At 55.6% G+C, this 15,302-nt stretch overlaps 1 protein-coding gene across 2 annotated transcripts; it reads right to left on the reverse strand.

Annotated features, from left to right (window-relative positions):
• Positions 1-289: 289 nt before the first annotated feature.
• On the reverse strand, positions 290-15,272 carry SIN3B (SIN3 transcription regulator family member B). 2 transcript variants are annotated; one of them, XM_072977908.2, is made up of 19 exons: positions 15,109-15,272; positions 13,087-13,193; positions 12,627-12,780; positions 11,454-11,735; positions 10,826-10,969; positions 10,422-10,544; positions 9,686-9,775; positions 9,405-9,523; positions 8,588-8,795; positions 8,317-8,433; positions 7,474-7,712; positions 6,927-7,110; positions 5,743-6,493; positions 5,380-5,549; positions 4,376-4,549; positions 3,986-4,078; positions 3,752-3,846; positions 3,297-3,501; positions 290-1,962 (listed from the first exon to the last, which is right to left on the reverse strand). In XM_072977908.2, exons 1-19 carry the CDS (start codon positions 15,223-15,225, stop codon positions 1,732-1,734), a joined length of 3,603 nt encoding a protein of 1,200 aa, XP_072834009.2. In that variant the 5' UTR covers positions 15,226-15,272; the 3' UTR covers positions 290-1,731. The 2 variants fall into 2 exon arrangements, with proteins under 2 accessions (XP_072834009.2, XP_072834010.2); XM_072977909.2 differs by lacking the exon at positions 10,826-10,969.
• Between the last annotated feature and the right edge of the window lie 30 nt (positions 15,273-15,302).

Genomic DNA, 15,302 nt, shown 5'->3' on the forward strand with positions numbered 1-15,302 from the left:
AGAATCAGGGGGACTTCACGAAACCCGTTGTATAAAAGGCCCAGATCCAATGCTTACGGTCAGATCCAGATCCAATGCTTACGGCACACTTTTGCTGCTCACGTGTAGACTCAAGACTCGCGCCGTATTTAGGATGCTAATCTCAATCCATTTGACAGATTGCATCCGGGCTACAAAATTAAATCTCAGGCAGTCAGCCTTGAGTCGGCCTCTACTTCTAAGGCCGGTCTCCTCAGCGCAAAGCAAACCTGTGCCCATCCAGCCAGAGATGAAGCCAGAGGGCCTCTCAGCATTTTTAAAATTAATATTTTATTTTACTTGATGTGTGCAAATAAATATTTGTTTAAAAACTACATTCAGAGAGTTGGCAAAGCAAATACAAGCGGAAAGAAATCAATGTTGTTTTTTTAAAGAAGAAGAAGCAAGAAATCCTTCGGGGAAGCAGAAGAATGAGCTGGTCCAGCAACGGACCACGAGCTTCCAACAGGCCTCCCGAACTCCCCCCCCCCATACGTAGGAATCGAGAAGGCCCCGCTCTGTCCTGCCCGGATGATAAACGAACTGACTTATCAAAGAAAGGACACGTAAAGATGGCTTGAAGTACACTTTTTAACAGGTTGAGGGAAGGAGGGAGGGGACCGGAATCCTCAAAACTTCAAAACGCCCTCAAATCAAAGCACACGTTGAAGCCACGAGCGTGGCCGCCGCCGAGGAAGAGGCGCTTCGCAAAATTTGGCACAGGCAGACGGCTCCCAGTTCGGGACTGCCGGAAGAGGCAGAGGTGGGGGTATCAGGGAGGAGCAGTTCTCGGCTGGAGGGAGGGGCAGAAGACGGAGGGGTGGACGGTTTCAGGCGGTTGGGTGTAGAAGGCCGTGCACTTCAAAATGGCATTGAGGTCCCGGGGAACAGTGGCTCGTCCGAGGAGGCGATAAAGGGCTTCCGTCCCTAGTACAACGGCTTGCGAAATACGATGCCGGTCGCTACGGCCCATCAGGCTGCGTTGGAGGCCTCCTCTGTCCTCCCCTGGTGTCGGCCTCCTCTTCTGGAAATGGATCCTTTCCATCATCCTCAGGACTATGGCAGGGAAGCCAACCCCACCCCTCCGCCCCGCCAGGCTGAGAGCAAAGGAAGGGCCCAGCGATCGATTGTACGCTCTTCAACCTCTAAGAAAACATCGGCCGGTGGAAGGAGAACAGGCGCAGGCAGGCAGGAGGTTACTTTAAGAGTCTTCTTGGGTTTTTTTTGCACAACTGGATTTGAGAGCAAAAGGCAGTGGGGCATAGTGGGTAGGGGGGGTGAGCACGGGTGTCTTAATCCAGGCAGCCCCCAGGGAGGGGGGGGGGAAAGAAAAGGCCTGGTTTTCAAAGCCTCAGTTCAGCTTCGACGCACGGCGAGCAGACACAAATGGCGTGCGGTGCATTTTTCCGTGGCAGGATCCGTCCAGGATCCGACGGCCCCCTTCCCTGGATCTTCGGGAGTTTTCCAAGCGAGCAAAAAACTTCCGGCTCTCCCACCTTCCTGGCCCTGCTCCTCTGCAGTTCAATCCTAACCTCTGACAAACGAGCGCCCAAGCTGGTCCTGCCACGGAGCCCCTCCTCTGCCCATCGCTGGCACAAGACGGTGTGTGTGTTGGGGGGAAGTCAATCCGCCATTCATAGTCCCCCCCCCAAGGTGAAATGCTGGCGGCACCAAAAGTCCACGAGGGCTGTGGCGGGCGAGGCTGGTGGGACGTCAGGGGGAGGTGGGCAGGCGGCTGTACTGGACCCGGTAGCGGCTGACGGGCACCCCGTGAATACTGAGCGTCTCACACGCAGTCTTGCAGGGGACCAGGTCCCCGTCCTCGTCCCCCATCAGCCAGTCCTGGACCAGTTTGGAGGCCTCCCGGCTGACGTGCCTCCCTAGCCAGCGACGGTGCCACTCCTTGAATCGCTGGTGGTGGCGCAGCAAGACCACCGGTTGGGCCTGCAAGAGACGAAGGCAGCGGGGAGGTCAGCAAACAGACAGGAATGAGAAAGGCGCCGGGAACATCAACAGAAGGAAATATTACAGTGGGACATCCGTTATCCCCGGATTAGCTTACGTGTGGTCTGGAAAATGCTAAAAGGAAAATACCAGATATACAATAGGGCCCAAATATTTGCGGGACCAGTATCCACTGATTCACTCATCCCCCCACCCCCGGCCGTCTGGAAGTATTAAAAGCATTAAAAGGAAAATACTCTCTCTCTCTCTCTCTCTCTCTCTCTCTCTCTCTCTCTCTCTCTCTAGATAGATAGATAGATAGATAGATAGATAGATAGATAGATAGATAGATAGATAGATAGATAGATAGATAGATAGATAGATAGATAGATAGATAGACAGACAGACAGACAGACAGATAGATTTCTAAAGATGAAGCTACCAGAACTGGCCACTGGAGGGAGCCAGAGACCACACTATGGATGGTGTTTGCTATTTTAATAGTACAGTATTTGCTAGGATCCATGTTTTCCAGCATCCATCAGATGGAGGAGGGGACGGGGGGTTGGAACCAATATTAGAGGATATCAGATACTACCATGCAAGTTTAGAAGGAATGACAGAAAGAACTGGGCCTGTTCAGCCCTCAGTTTGATCGGCTTGGATTTGGGCCCTGGCCTTGAGCAGGGGGTGAGACTGGATGGTCTTCTGGGTCCCCTTCCGGTTCCCTGGTTCTAGGATGTTCTCATTTCTGACCTAGTGTCATGAGTTCAGCCGAAGATCCAGAACCTGAGGGGCTAACTGTAGCTGAGGAGAATGCTGAGCGATTAGAAACACAAACAGCTGGATTGCCCCCAGATTCTCCTCCCCTAGTAGACAGGGTGAGGGCCAGGCTTCGGGGAAGACTTATGACGAAAAAGTCAAGAGGCTCGCTTGAAGGCTGCCCGCAAAAACATCCGGTCAACTAGCCCTGAGTTCTGACAGGATGAAAAGGCTTCCAGCAGTTCAAGGACTGTTTTTACTATATAAGCAGCTCCCAGATGGCTGGAAGGTCATGGAAGCAACAAGTCAAACCTGTGGCTTGCATCCACGCTCCTGACTACCTTGAACCTTGTTCTTTGGACCTTTGGCTTTGGACCCTGACCCTGGACTATGTTGTGTGATTTGGCCTTGGATATTTGGATATCGGCTCTGCATTCTCTGAACTTCTGACATAGGACTGGCTTATTGGACTCTGCTGTTGTAACCCCTAGGAACATGACACCTACCGAGGGCTTTGGAATCCCTCCCCTTCCCCACCCCTGGGAATCTCGCCGCGCCACCCACAGACCCACCTGCTTGGCTCGGAACAGGGCCCCCCGGCGGTACATATAGTCCTCGGCGTTCATGACAAAGAGCATCTTGTGCGTGTTCAGCCGGAACCTGCAGTCCACGTTGGAGGCGCTCTCCACGCCGATCAGCTGCTTCCACGAGCTTTTGGCCTTGTGGCGCAAGGCCTGGACCTGCTGGTACTGCCACCGCCGGAATTTCTTCAGGTTCCTGAGAAGGGAAGCGGGCCAAGACACGTCACACCCACCGGGGAGGGGGGGGAAGAGAGAGAAACGAGGGGAGCGGATCTTTGCCATGCTGGGGATGGAAAGGGAGACTGTTTGACCTCACCCCACCCCGGCATGAGGCAGCTCGGCTCGCTCCTTCTCAAGAGAAGGCATCATTCTCTGGAGAAAGGCTCCTATCCTGCGCGCGTTGCAACCCACAGCAGAGGAGGAAGAGTGTCAAAAAAGCAACCCACCTCTGCAGGAAGACGGGTTTCAAGAGAAAGCCTTCGTTCTGGCTGTCCTGGCCCCCCTCGAAGCCGACGTACTGCTCCACATAATTCACCAAGTGCTGGAAGAGAGGCGGGCACGTTTATTTCCGGCCAGAGGGCATCTGAGAGACCAGGACGTTCTCCCCCCCCCCCCACCTCCACCGCTCTTCCCAACCCTTGGTGGCCCCCAAACCCTTTGGACGGCTGACGGAGACTCACCTGGACCTCAGTGGGATCCTCCGTCTGGGTTTCTTCAGTGTCCAGCAGCTCAATCGTCATGACCACTTGGTCCTTCCGCTGGAGGAACATCACCTGCCGAGAAGGGGAACCCTTTCACACGGGGAGCATTTCCACTACGCTTCATCTGCCTCAAGTCTGTATATCCACGTGTGGAGTGGTGGATAGCGGGACAATGGCCTTGGTTCGAATCCCTGCTTAGCCCTGGAAACTCCTCACTGGGGAAAATATCCCACTTCCTCCGAAAGCCCTCTTTGGGGGGGGGGGGGCGGCTCGAAATCAGCCCTAACTTCGCTGCACAGAATGTAACGTCACATAAGAAAACATGGCACAGCACATAACAAGACAGAGCAGAGTAGGGCTCCGTCGTACCTTGAAGCAGTTCTCATCCGCCATGCAGTGCTCCGCCTTCCACTGGTAGCTGGTCTCCTTGGCGGCCCGCACGCACTGCGAAGAGAGGTTGCCGCCTGCCGCCCCGTGCTTCCGCTCGGCGAGGTGGAGCTCGACTACCTTCAGACACACGTCGTCACTCACCAGGTGATGCAGCTGGGACCCGGGGCCGGAAAGCGGAGGAAGGAGGGCCAAAAAAAACAGACCAGGTGAATGCCCCGGCTGACATCTGGGGCAACAAGTTCCCACCCACCCCACTGCACACCCACATGTAAGATGCCGGAAAGAAGAGCACAGGCCGTTCTGGAGGATCTCCTCTGCTTGGGTGCCCAGCTGTCCTTGGACTATGACTCCCAGAAGCCTTCTGCACCCAGGATTTCTGGGCTTTGTAGTCCAAGAACATCAGAGGACCCAGAGTTGGGAACTATGGCTCTCTAGACCGATAACTCTTTTTTTCTAGTCCCCCCCTTCCCCTTCTATCAATGCCATGCATCGCATTTGTTATTATCCGTGGTTTTCCAAATCCGCGGATATGGGGGTCCCGCTGTCATTGGAATGGGTCTACCGAGGGGTTCAAGCGGTGACTCTCTGCAACACACGTGTGGATCCAACGGATCCACTCAATTTGGGGCTCCTGTTTGGGTTCTTGTACACGCCTCGGAGGAGCCGGTCTAAGGTTGCCGAAGGGGGGCGGTGGCCTTCGCAGCGACACAGGCCTGGTCCTGGAGCAGCTGGATTGGGCTCAGGGACACGAGGCATCCCTCTTCTATGAGGCCTCAAACGTGGGAAACAAAGGCTGCCGGGATTGAGCAGACCCCTTGGCTTCTGCTGGCCTTGCGGCCAGGCCCTCCCCAAAACAGCCGCAATGGGGTCCCTGGAGGGTAGCCACTTCCCCAACGGACCGGTTTCCTGCACTACATGCACTGCCTCGGAGCCTCCCCCCCCCCAACGCCCTCCAGCCTTTCGCAGAGCAGCCCCGCTCTCACCTGCCGGACGATGTTCTGCACCAGCTTGTCCATGGTGAAGCCGATGTAGGCGTGGATGGTGAACATCTCCCTCAGGGTGTCCTCGTACTGGACGGGGTCGATGTTGCCGTCCAGGAGATTCCTCACCAAGTCCAGGAAGGCTGGGTAATACTCCTCGAGCTCCACTTCACCTGGGCAGGAGGAGAACACGCCGGGCGTCACAGGAAAAGCCTGCAGGAGAGCTCAGGGGTTTGAGGCTGAGCGGCGCACGTCGCTTGCAGACCTCCTCCTGCCTCAACGACAGGCTCCTGCACAACCCCAGTGCGGTCACACACACCCCGGCCCTCTCTGGGCCTCTTCCAGGCTGCCCGGGGGCCCTCTTACTTGGCTGCTTCAGCCGCAACTCCATGGCCGGGTCGCTGGCCCGTTCCTTCCGGCCTTCGCACAACAGCTTCTCCCGCTCCTTCTCCGTCCGATATTCCAGCAGCTGCTTCTGCGCCTGGCGGTAGATCTTGAGCAGCCTGGAGCACAGCGTCTGGTGGAGGCGGAGGAAGAAGTACCAGTTGTTGTTGGCGAAAAAGAGCGTGTAGACGTTGTCGAGGGAGCGGTGCGATCCGGCCGACGGTGCCGCCGCCACGCCCTCCGGGTTCCCCTTCTCCTTATCCGGGCTGGTGGGCGGTGGCGGGGGGACGTTCCTCTTGCGCAGCTCGTGACCTTCCACGGCCGGCGGCTTCTCCTCCGCAGCCACGGAGGGAGTGGTGGCTCGTTTCCGCAACTCGTGCGCCTCCCCCAGGCCGGGCGCCTTCTCCGCGGGGCCGGGCGGTGCGCCGGCCGTGCTCCTCCTCCGCAAGTCACGGGTGTCCAGGGGGTGAGCCTTCGGGCTCCCTTTCTCCTCCTCACTGGGGGACTCTTCGGGAAGCGGCTGCTCGGGCAGATGGGAGAAAAAGAGTTCGAGGACAAAATGCTGGACAATGTGGCGGATCGTGGCTTGGTCTTCCTTCTGGATGGTGGGCTGCCGTTTCACATAGTAGGTGATGAGCGAAGCCGCGTCGTCCAGGATCTGCTTGTCTTCATAGACGAAGATGAGGTGGGGCTCATTCACGGCCCCTCGGCCCTCAGAGTGCTGCTCCTGGTGCTGGAGAGAAAACAGGGGGCCAATGAAGAAACAGAAAACTGTGTGGGGGGGCGCTCTTTCATGTTTTTCCCACTCAAAAGCCTACAACTCCCTTGGCCCAAATCTGGGAGTTTTGCAGACTGCAAACGCCCACCTGCAGGTGCAACGTATCGCTCGCCTGGAGCAGGGCCTAGCTTTGAGGTGGCCCGGCCTTCTCCGGCCTTTGCTTCCTGTGGCGGCAGTGAAAAAAGCTCTACAGAGAATGCCCCCTGGAAAGCAACAACTCCCAGGAAGCCCTGTGGCACGTCCCGTCCTGTTTCGTGAGACATTAACAACAGGAAGCGAAGGCCGGAGAAGAGCTAGGCCCTCCTCCAGGTGAGCGAAAAGCAGGGAAATCTCGGCCTGGCAATTGCCGCCTAAAACACCCCCCAGAGCTCTTCCCTTCAGCACTCACTTCGTCGTAGACGCTCTCGATCTCATTCAGCAGGCTCTTGGAACGCAGCGCCTTGGTGTCATTCTGCTTGAAGTTCACCGCCTGGTGGTCCAGAGACTTCAGGTAGGCTTTCTCGTACTGCTCCCGCCAGATCTTGTTAAAGCCCTGCTGGGCCTCCCGCCACTCCTCCTCCTTGGCCTTCAGCCTACAACAGGGGCCACACGACAACACCTAGGGTTGTGAACTTCAGTCCTCAAGGCTACCCTCCCGTCTGGCCCGGACTCCACCATCCTCTTGGCATGCAGGGCAAGGAGTCTGAAGGGGAGAGACTCCTGTATCCACAGGGGGAAGAACCCCTAGCAGATGTGGACTGCAATTTATGTGAGAGGCACCCGCCACCCCCAAAATGCAAGGGTCTCCCACATAAATTTCAATCCTTCTAAGAATCTTAGAATGGCCAAGCTGGAAGGGACCCTCAAGATCATCCAGTCCAGCCCCTGTGAGGAATAGAACTACCAACCTCTGGGATTCACCAACGAAGAGGGGTAGGGGTAGAGGGGTGCGTTACCTCTTCAGGACCACCGGGAGGGCGGTGAGAGGGTTCTTCTTGAGGCCCTCGATGACCTCGGGGGCCTTGTCTCCATAGATGCGGTAGATGGCCCGGCGCTGGATGACCTCCGAGGTTCCCCCGAGGCAGTCGTCCAGACGGAACTTTTCCTGATCCTCCGGGGACATCCGGCCCAGCTTTTTCTGCACGCTCTCCAGCACGCGGATTGTGGCAAGGTTGGTCTCCAGAACCACGTCCAGCTGGGGGAGGTAAGCCCAGGCCTCCTGAAAGCCGTCCCCCGAGGGTCTCGCTTCCCCCATGCAAGCCGGAATTAAAGCCCCACCCCCCGGCTGACCTCGTCGGCTGCTTTGTTCTCCCCATTAGGACTGCCACAAATGGTGCCCACGAACAACACTAGGACCCCCATATCCATGGGAGATCAGTTCTAAGCCCACCCCACCCCCCCAGGGATGCTGAACAAGATAACCACAAACTCTATTTTAAGAGCAAATGCTATACACAAGATGGTTTGGGGCACTCTCTAGCACCCTCTTCTGATAGCTTCATCTTTAGAAGTATGCACTTCTACGGTTTGTTTTTTCTCAATATTTTTCAGCCTGTGGATAAGTGAATCAGCAGATACCGATCCCGCAGATACAGTGTCCCGCTGTCGTTCCAACCTGCTCCTCCCCGGTGTGACTTTATGAGCTCGGTTGGCCAACAAAGAGGGTCCTGACTAGTTCCTCAGGCCGAGAAATCAACTCGGCTGGGACAATCCGCGGAGCCATGGACCACCACCACCACCCAGGCTGGATTTCGGCCGCTGAGCACCGACCCCCGGGCTGCCCCACTGAGGAGACGCACCTCGAAGCGTTCGTCCTCACACCGGTGGAGCTGCTCCTCGTAAGGGGTTTTCTTGGAACTGACAAAGGTGGAATCCTCCGACCAGGAAGGGAACGAGACCCAAGTGTCGTTCAGGACCTGTGGGACGAAGAGGCTCAGGAAAAGCTCGGCCGGCCCCGGGGCCTCCTTTTTCCCACCCGGGGCCAGGAAGGCTCCAGAGAGCCCCATCATTCTCTTTGGACCACTTGCGGGCCCCGACCCGGAAGCGCAGAGAGGGGAAGGAATCCCCCACCTCCTTGCACACGGCGGTCCGGCCGCTGCACTTGGGCTGTTGGTACGTCTTGGGCAACGCCCGGTAGCTGGAGCCGATGCGCTTGCAGGAGGCGTAGTCGATTTCGCGACACATCCCGTCCCCTGAGCGGTCACTCATGGGGGAGGCGAAGGAGAGCTCCTTCACGCCCAGGAAGGACTTGAACTGGGCAAAGAGTTCCGGGAATTTCCTGGGGAAGAAAACAGGGAAGAGAAATACAAGAGATGGGGGTCGGTTCCAGAGAGAAGGACCCCCACTCCCACCTGTTCTCTGCCCTCTCAAGATAGACCGTCTGTCTTCCGGGAATGACTCTCAGCCTCGCTCAGTTGGCGAATGCGACTCCGTCCTCCTGAGGCTCCGATGGCAAGGCGGGCACACTTCGAATCTAAAATCTTTGGGCTTTTTTTAAGGCCACCGCTTCTAAAAAGCCCAAAGATGAAAGCGTATGTGGAACTCTCTGCCACCCAAGACGCCTGGAAAACACCTTTCCCTCCTCTATCTGGGCTCCAACAGCAATTGAAGGCTGTTCTCTCCCCGCTGCCTTTCTTCTGTTGTAAATACAGGAGGACCCCTGTATCCACGGGGCATCGGTCCCAAGCCCTGGCCGCGGATACCAAAAAACACACGGAGCATAACGAACAATTCTAATAATGAACGCTCTACATAGCATGGCCTCTGCCTCCATCTAAAACCGCTACAATTTTCCTTTTAATAGTTTCAGACAGTGGCAAAGTAAATGAGTAGATACTGGTCCCGCAGATACGAGGTTCCTGCTCACCCAAACCGTAACTACTCTTACCCCAGGAAAGGAGTGACCAACTGCAGCAACTCCGAGCCGGAAACCAGCTCCTGGTTGAAGAGGGCGATGCAGCGGAGGAAGTTCTCGTAGACTTCCTGGCTTTTCAGGACCCGACGGACCTGCCAAACAGGGATCTCAGAATAATAATAGCCTTAGAACTGCAGAGCTGGAAGGGGACCCTGCCCCCCCTCAAGATCATCTAGTCCAGCCCCTGCCAAGGAAGCCCAGCGGGGGATTCGAACTCCCAGCCTCCGGCTCCCTTCCGCGCTCAACCCACAAACCTTGTCAAAGAAGGAAAACTCCTGCAGGGTGCCGTATTTGCCCACCGTGGCCACCGAGAGATCCTTCGTCCCTCGCAACTTGATCTTCTTCTGTCCGGAGAAGAAAAAGCAATTTAGATCGGTAGTTTATGAACGCTCACTAAAGGAGCCTGGAAGTTAAAGGATTTTTTTTAAAAAAACATTATTTTTTGCAGAGGGGGAGGACCCAGACTAGGACCGAAAGACTGGCCAGCGTCCCTGGTTTCAACCCACTTTCCATTTGTTATAAAAATGGCACATCCCGCATAACCCAAAAAAAGACACTATCTGGAAAGTTCCTTTTTCACCAAAGGACAAAAGTGGGGTGTTACGGTTTGAGACTGTTCTGAAACTACTTCACGGGAAGCAAGACTGCTATGAACCACCCCTTGAACCATGGAGTGCAGGCCTTCTAGGTTTTTACATCAAAGGGCAACACCCTTTATTTCAATGGCTCGCTGGACACAAACAAGAACCACCCTACATCAGACTGCGGTCAAAAGGCGCTCAGGGATGGTGCTTAAATGCAATGAGAGAAGCTTGGGGAGCCCATGCATGCATCATCGCTCAATGAGTGCGTTATCACGCTTGACCCTCTTGTTCAGAGGCTGACACACCGGGGGGGGGGGCGGCTCGACCGGCTGCCCCTCCTCGGGCCGCCCAAGGAAAGCAAAATCTGCCCCTCGAGTCTCCGCGTCGCCACCTTCTGGTTCAGTACCTTAGAAGGGCCCGGCCCTGGACGCAGCAAAAGAGGCCGGGAGCGTTTCTTACTGTGTTCCAGGTGCTTCTCGTGGTCCAGTTTGGGGGCTGAGTTTGGATCGCACGGCCCGTTTCCTGTGAACTGAGGCCAACAAAGGGGGAGGGTCAGAACAAGCCAAGGGGTGGGAGGAGATTTTGAGGCCCTGATTGGAAAGCTGGAGAAGTGAGCCAGTGGATGCTGAACCTGCAGATACAGAGGGTCCTACGCTATTTGCTTAGAGGGCTCTGATGGCTGTCAATAGGCCTTGGGGGCAGAATAAAGACCTTTAACCACCACCACCACCACCCCCTCACTCGAGGAAGCCCTCCTACCCTGCCCCTCGCTCTCCTTTCCAGGCACGAGGATCCCAGTCAAGGACGTACCAACGACCTTTTAGCCTCGGGTAGGAACTGCCCAAACTCCGACAGCAGATCCTCCTGGCCCCGGAAGAGGTTAGCCACCTCGGTGAAGACCTCTTCTTCCGACATGCCCCGGAACGGACGCCCCTTCGTGCTGAGCTGCTCCTTCTGCAAAACAAAAAGGCCTGGCTCAGCACGAAGCTCTCCCGGGAAGGGAGCCAAGCTTTCGGTGGGGGATTTCGGCCTCCCTGCGTAAAAGCTGGGGGGGGGGGACTGTCGGGGATGATGATGAGCGCAGTGCCCCACCTGGACGGAAAAGGGGGAGGGGAAGAGACTGGGAGGCCAAAGGGGGAGATGTCCCTGGCAAGGGGGGGCTCTAGGGGTACCCACCCAAGACACTTCCGCTAACCTACGGCAGCAAGCACAAAAACTGAATGGGGAAGGTGGGTTTCTTCGCCTGCGGGGAAAACTGTACAATCCTTCCTCCCTCCCTCCTGTGTTTGGACTCAAGTCGAATCAGGCTCTTCCCTTTCTTGGGAGGGCAGTGTGACTCAAAGACTAGGCAGGGGGGCCCCAACTCGCCCACGGCCCCTCCGCCACGCAAGTTCTCCCACGTCCGGCATGGGCTCTCCACCTCATACGGCCCATTCACCTGGTACGTGTGAAGGATCTCCAGGAAGGAACGGTAGATTTCCGGGTGATGCAGGAACCGGGTCTTGATCTTGTTCACATAGCTGATGGCGTTGTTGAACTCCACGGAGTCCGACTCCAGGGGCATCGGAAGCTTGTCGTCCTTGGAAGGGGCGGGTGGGGGCGGCAACGGCTGCTGCCGGAAGTCCTCTGGGCCGTCGCCGTGGTTGTAGGCGTTTTCCTGGCAGTAATGGAGCATCAAGCTGCTGCCGGAGAGGGGGCTCTGAGCCGGGTCTAGGGACACCTGGCAAGGACAGAAAAGGGCACCAATGGAACCTATAGATTTACAGCAGGACCCGTATCCGCAAACCCACTTATCCACCATCCAAAAAGATTAAAAATATTTTTAAAAGAAAAATTCTAGGGATATGTTTCTAAAGTTGAAGTTAGCAAAACGGAGCGCTAGAGAGAGCCAGAGACCATGCTACGTAGAGCGTTGGCTATTAAAACAGAGTTTGCTATCATCCACGTTGTTCAGCATCCGTGGGGGAGCTTGGAACTGGTCCTCCGTGGATACAGGGGTCCTTCTGTTGAAAATATTTTTACTGCCTTTCTCCTTAAAAGGATGCATACATCATTAAGAGCTCAATATTTAAAGGGGATTTACCAAACATGAGATGATTGTACTGCCCACTCCTTCACTTCAGACATGTCATGCACCAATGCTGGCCACTTCTTAAACCAGCCCCCCCCCCCCAATCTAGCCTCCAGCAGCCAGTTCTGGTAACATTCTCTTTAGAAATAATTTTATATATTTCTAGGATTTTTCTTTTAATATTTCCAGGGCATGGATAAGCGCATCAGTGAATATCGATCATGCAGATAAGCCCCCCTCCCCTGTTGTATTTACAGCTCTTTTATTTGAGAGCGGTTCTAGACTCTTTCAGATGGCGGAGCTGGTCAGCAAACATAAATCAGTGCCAAAAGCTGGCTTCCAGTTTAAAAAGTGGATAGGGGCCTCTGTGGGATCAGCTTGCACCCGTTTCAGAGTCCGCGGGGGACCCTAAATAAAACCCTGTTCTTTTTTCCTCTGCAGTCTTTCGGTCCCGTTCTTCCGGCTCGGGGCCTTTCCCCATGACCAGGCCAGCTCCAAACCCCAGGCCTGGCCAGGAAGCGCCCTGTCCTGCCCACCTACCTGGCCAGCCAGTGGCGAGTGGATGCTGAGCTTCCCATTCTTCGGGATCTCGATGCGATAGCCGAGGGGCAGGAATGCGTTGAAGCCGATAATGAGGTCCGGGTGTTCGTGGAAAAGCTGGGAAACGCGGCGGATGACCCCCGGAGTGTCGATGCTGGGGAGCCAAATGGGAGACCGCGTGACAGACAAGGAAGGGGAGGCAGCCCCGAGCAAAAGCGAAGGAGGACCTACCAGAGTCACACCTTCGGCTTCCTCCGGGCAGCTCCAACCCACCCACTTTGGCTGCTCCCCACCCATTTCTGAAATCGACCCCAAGGGACTGTCCCTCTTTGATTTCGGGAAACCAGCTAAGCGGGTGTTTTTTTTCAGATTTTGGAAGTAAAGCAGGGGGTTGGACTGGATGGCCTTTGAGGCCCCCTTCCAGCTCCATGAATCTAAGTTCCCCCCGGCTTTATCTTACCTCTGGCTCTTGAACTCCTTCATAATTTCCAAGAACCCGTTGTACGTGGCTGGGTCGTTGCCAAAACGGATCTTCACCTGGTCCAGGTAAGAGAGAGCATCTTCCACCTGTAGTGAATCAGGAGAGTGTGTGTGTATGTGTGGGTTTTTTTTTAAAATGAAGGCTGTGCTCTGTTGTTTTTCACTGTGTTTTTAGCATTGATCGCATGGCCTGTTCTTAATACCACACTTGTTTAATTCTTTTTTTAAACTCCCTGCTGTTTTTAGCTTTTAAAGACTGCCTTTTCATTAGCCGCTTCAGGTTCTTTTTTTTTTTTTCAGGAGAAAGGCGGGGGCACAAGTATTTTAAATAAATCAATCAATAAGAGGTCGGGACCGAACCCCACAACCTCGGCATCCGTCCCTGCAAGGATGAATTCTAAGAGACTACTGTAGATCCAAACCACGGGCCAAGCATTCTGTGGAGGGCGACCGCCAGTGCTCAGCCCCAGAGAGGGCCAAATTGTCCCCTGGGCCCAGAGGAAGCTCCATCTGGTGAGGTAAAGAAGTAATCATCTTTACTCCACCATGAAGGAAGGAAGGACACTCTGCCAATAAACTCAAGGCTTACGGTAGCAGCCCTGTGTCTCCCCAACAAGCTTACCCCGATGTCGTTCAGAAGTCGGCCTTCCTTCCCGCTCAGGACGAGGGAGGGAGAGTTGGGCAGCTTCCCATCTCCTGTACCACCATCTCTCCCACTTTTCGACCCACAACGTCACACCCACACTCAAACACCCAGCCGCTTCTTTTGAGTCCTGGATTGAGCCCGCAGTTGTAAAACACACCCATTAGGGACTAAAAAGCTGAGCCGTGAAGCAGAGGAAATGCATGAGAAAAGACAAGGCCACTGGGTGAGTCCGGGGTAATGAGAGGGAGAGCAGGTAGGATGATGCCAACACTTCTGAGATGAACTAAAGAATAACTCGCCAGTCTTCTGTGGAGGATCCCTGATTGTTTCTGGTTTCTCTGTTGGGCTGGAAGAAGGAATCCCACATTATCACCTTAGCATGGCAGAGCTGGAATGGGACCCTCTGGATTGGCCAGTCCGGCCCCCATCAAGGAGGCCTCGCAATGGAATTGAACTCGCAACCTCGGGCTCCGGACTTGAACATGACTCCTTTTGGGGGGTCCATCCTGCTGTTTGCAATGAGTTGCATTTTTTAAAATTCTCTGTCATTTCATTTCAGGATCGTGAATATTTATTGACTTCTTGGGCCTTGAAGGCAGGATAGTATTTATTTTTTAAAACCGCACCTTATGAACGCAAAACTCCAGAATTAGAACCAATTTAAAAGCTAAAAAAGGAAAACCAGCAAAACAAATCCATGGGACTGCCCATTGCCGGAAAGGATAAAAGGAAATTAAATCTGCCTGATCTTTATCTTAAACTCTCTCCTTTTGGGAGGGGCGGGGGTGGGGCAGGTCTGCCTTTAATTCACTTATTATTTCTTTCTTTAAAATAATGTCCTGCCCCGCCTTTCGCCTTAAAAAGGTTCAACTTTTGTTTCCCCTTGGCTGGGAAAGGGGGCAATGGGGGGGGGGGGAACTTACCTTAACCTGGGGGTGGGGGGATGGGAGGCAGAAAAGGAGATGGTGGAAAGGGGGGGAGGGCGAGCTCTTGATCAGGAGGCCATTACCAACCCCTTAGGGTGGGGAGGGGGCGTCCCTTAGTTCCTTTGGGGAGGGGGCGTCCATCTGCTTCTATGGGGAAGGGGCATCGCTCAGTTTGTATGGGGAGGGGGGTCCCTTATATGGGGAGGGGTCCCTCCATTACCTCCCATGGGGAGGGGGGTCCATCAGCTCTTAGAGGGCGGTGGTCCCTGAGCTCCCAGGGGGAGGGGGGCAGTGGGCCCCCCACCCTCCAGACCCCACAGGGAGCCCCCCTTTCGCCCCCAAAGTGTCAGGGGGTGGGTGGGGGCGGGGTGGAGGGCAAAGGTCACTCTGGTGGGGGGCAAGGAGGGAGGGAACGCCCCTCCAGACTTACGTGGACGGGCAGTTTCTCGGGGGGCGCCCCCCCCGCCCGGCCGCCCAACCTCGAAGGGGCGCCGCCGCTGCCCCGGGGAGGGCCGCCTCCACCGCCTCCGCCTCCGCCCGCCGCCATGTTGGGGCCCCGCCGGCGGCGGCTCCTCCGCCTCCCCTCTTCAGCCGGGGGCGCGCACGCACGCACGCAGCGGGCTT

This window comes from Pogona vitticeps, chromosome 7 (assembly GCF_051106095.1).
Source record: "Pogona vitticeps strain Pit_001003342236 chromosome 7, PviZW2.1, whole genome shotgun sequence".
In the NCBI taxonomy this organism is placed as follows: domain Eukaryota; kingdom Metazoa; phylum Chordata; class Lepidosauria; order Squamata; family Agamidae; genus Pogona; species Pogona vitticeps.

What these genes read in the sequence shown, in the direction of transcription:
- SIN3B (XM_072977908.2), bottom strand. Translation starts at nt 15,225, where the DNA reads ATGGCGGCGGGCGGAGGCGGAGGCGGTGGAGGCGGCCCTCCCCGGGGC. An exon ending in CCGAGGCTAAAAGGTCGTTG is followed by an intron (nt 10,545 to 10,825) that starts GTACGTCCTTGA and finishes TGTTGGCCTCAG; the next exon opens with TTCACAGGAAACGGGCCGTG. An exon ending in CAGGGCCGGGCCCTTCTAAG is followed by an intron (nt 9,776 to 10,421) that starts GTACTGAACCAG and finishes TTCTCCGGACAG; the next exon opens with AAGAAGATCAAGTTGCGAGG.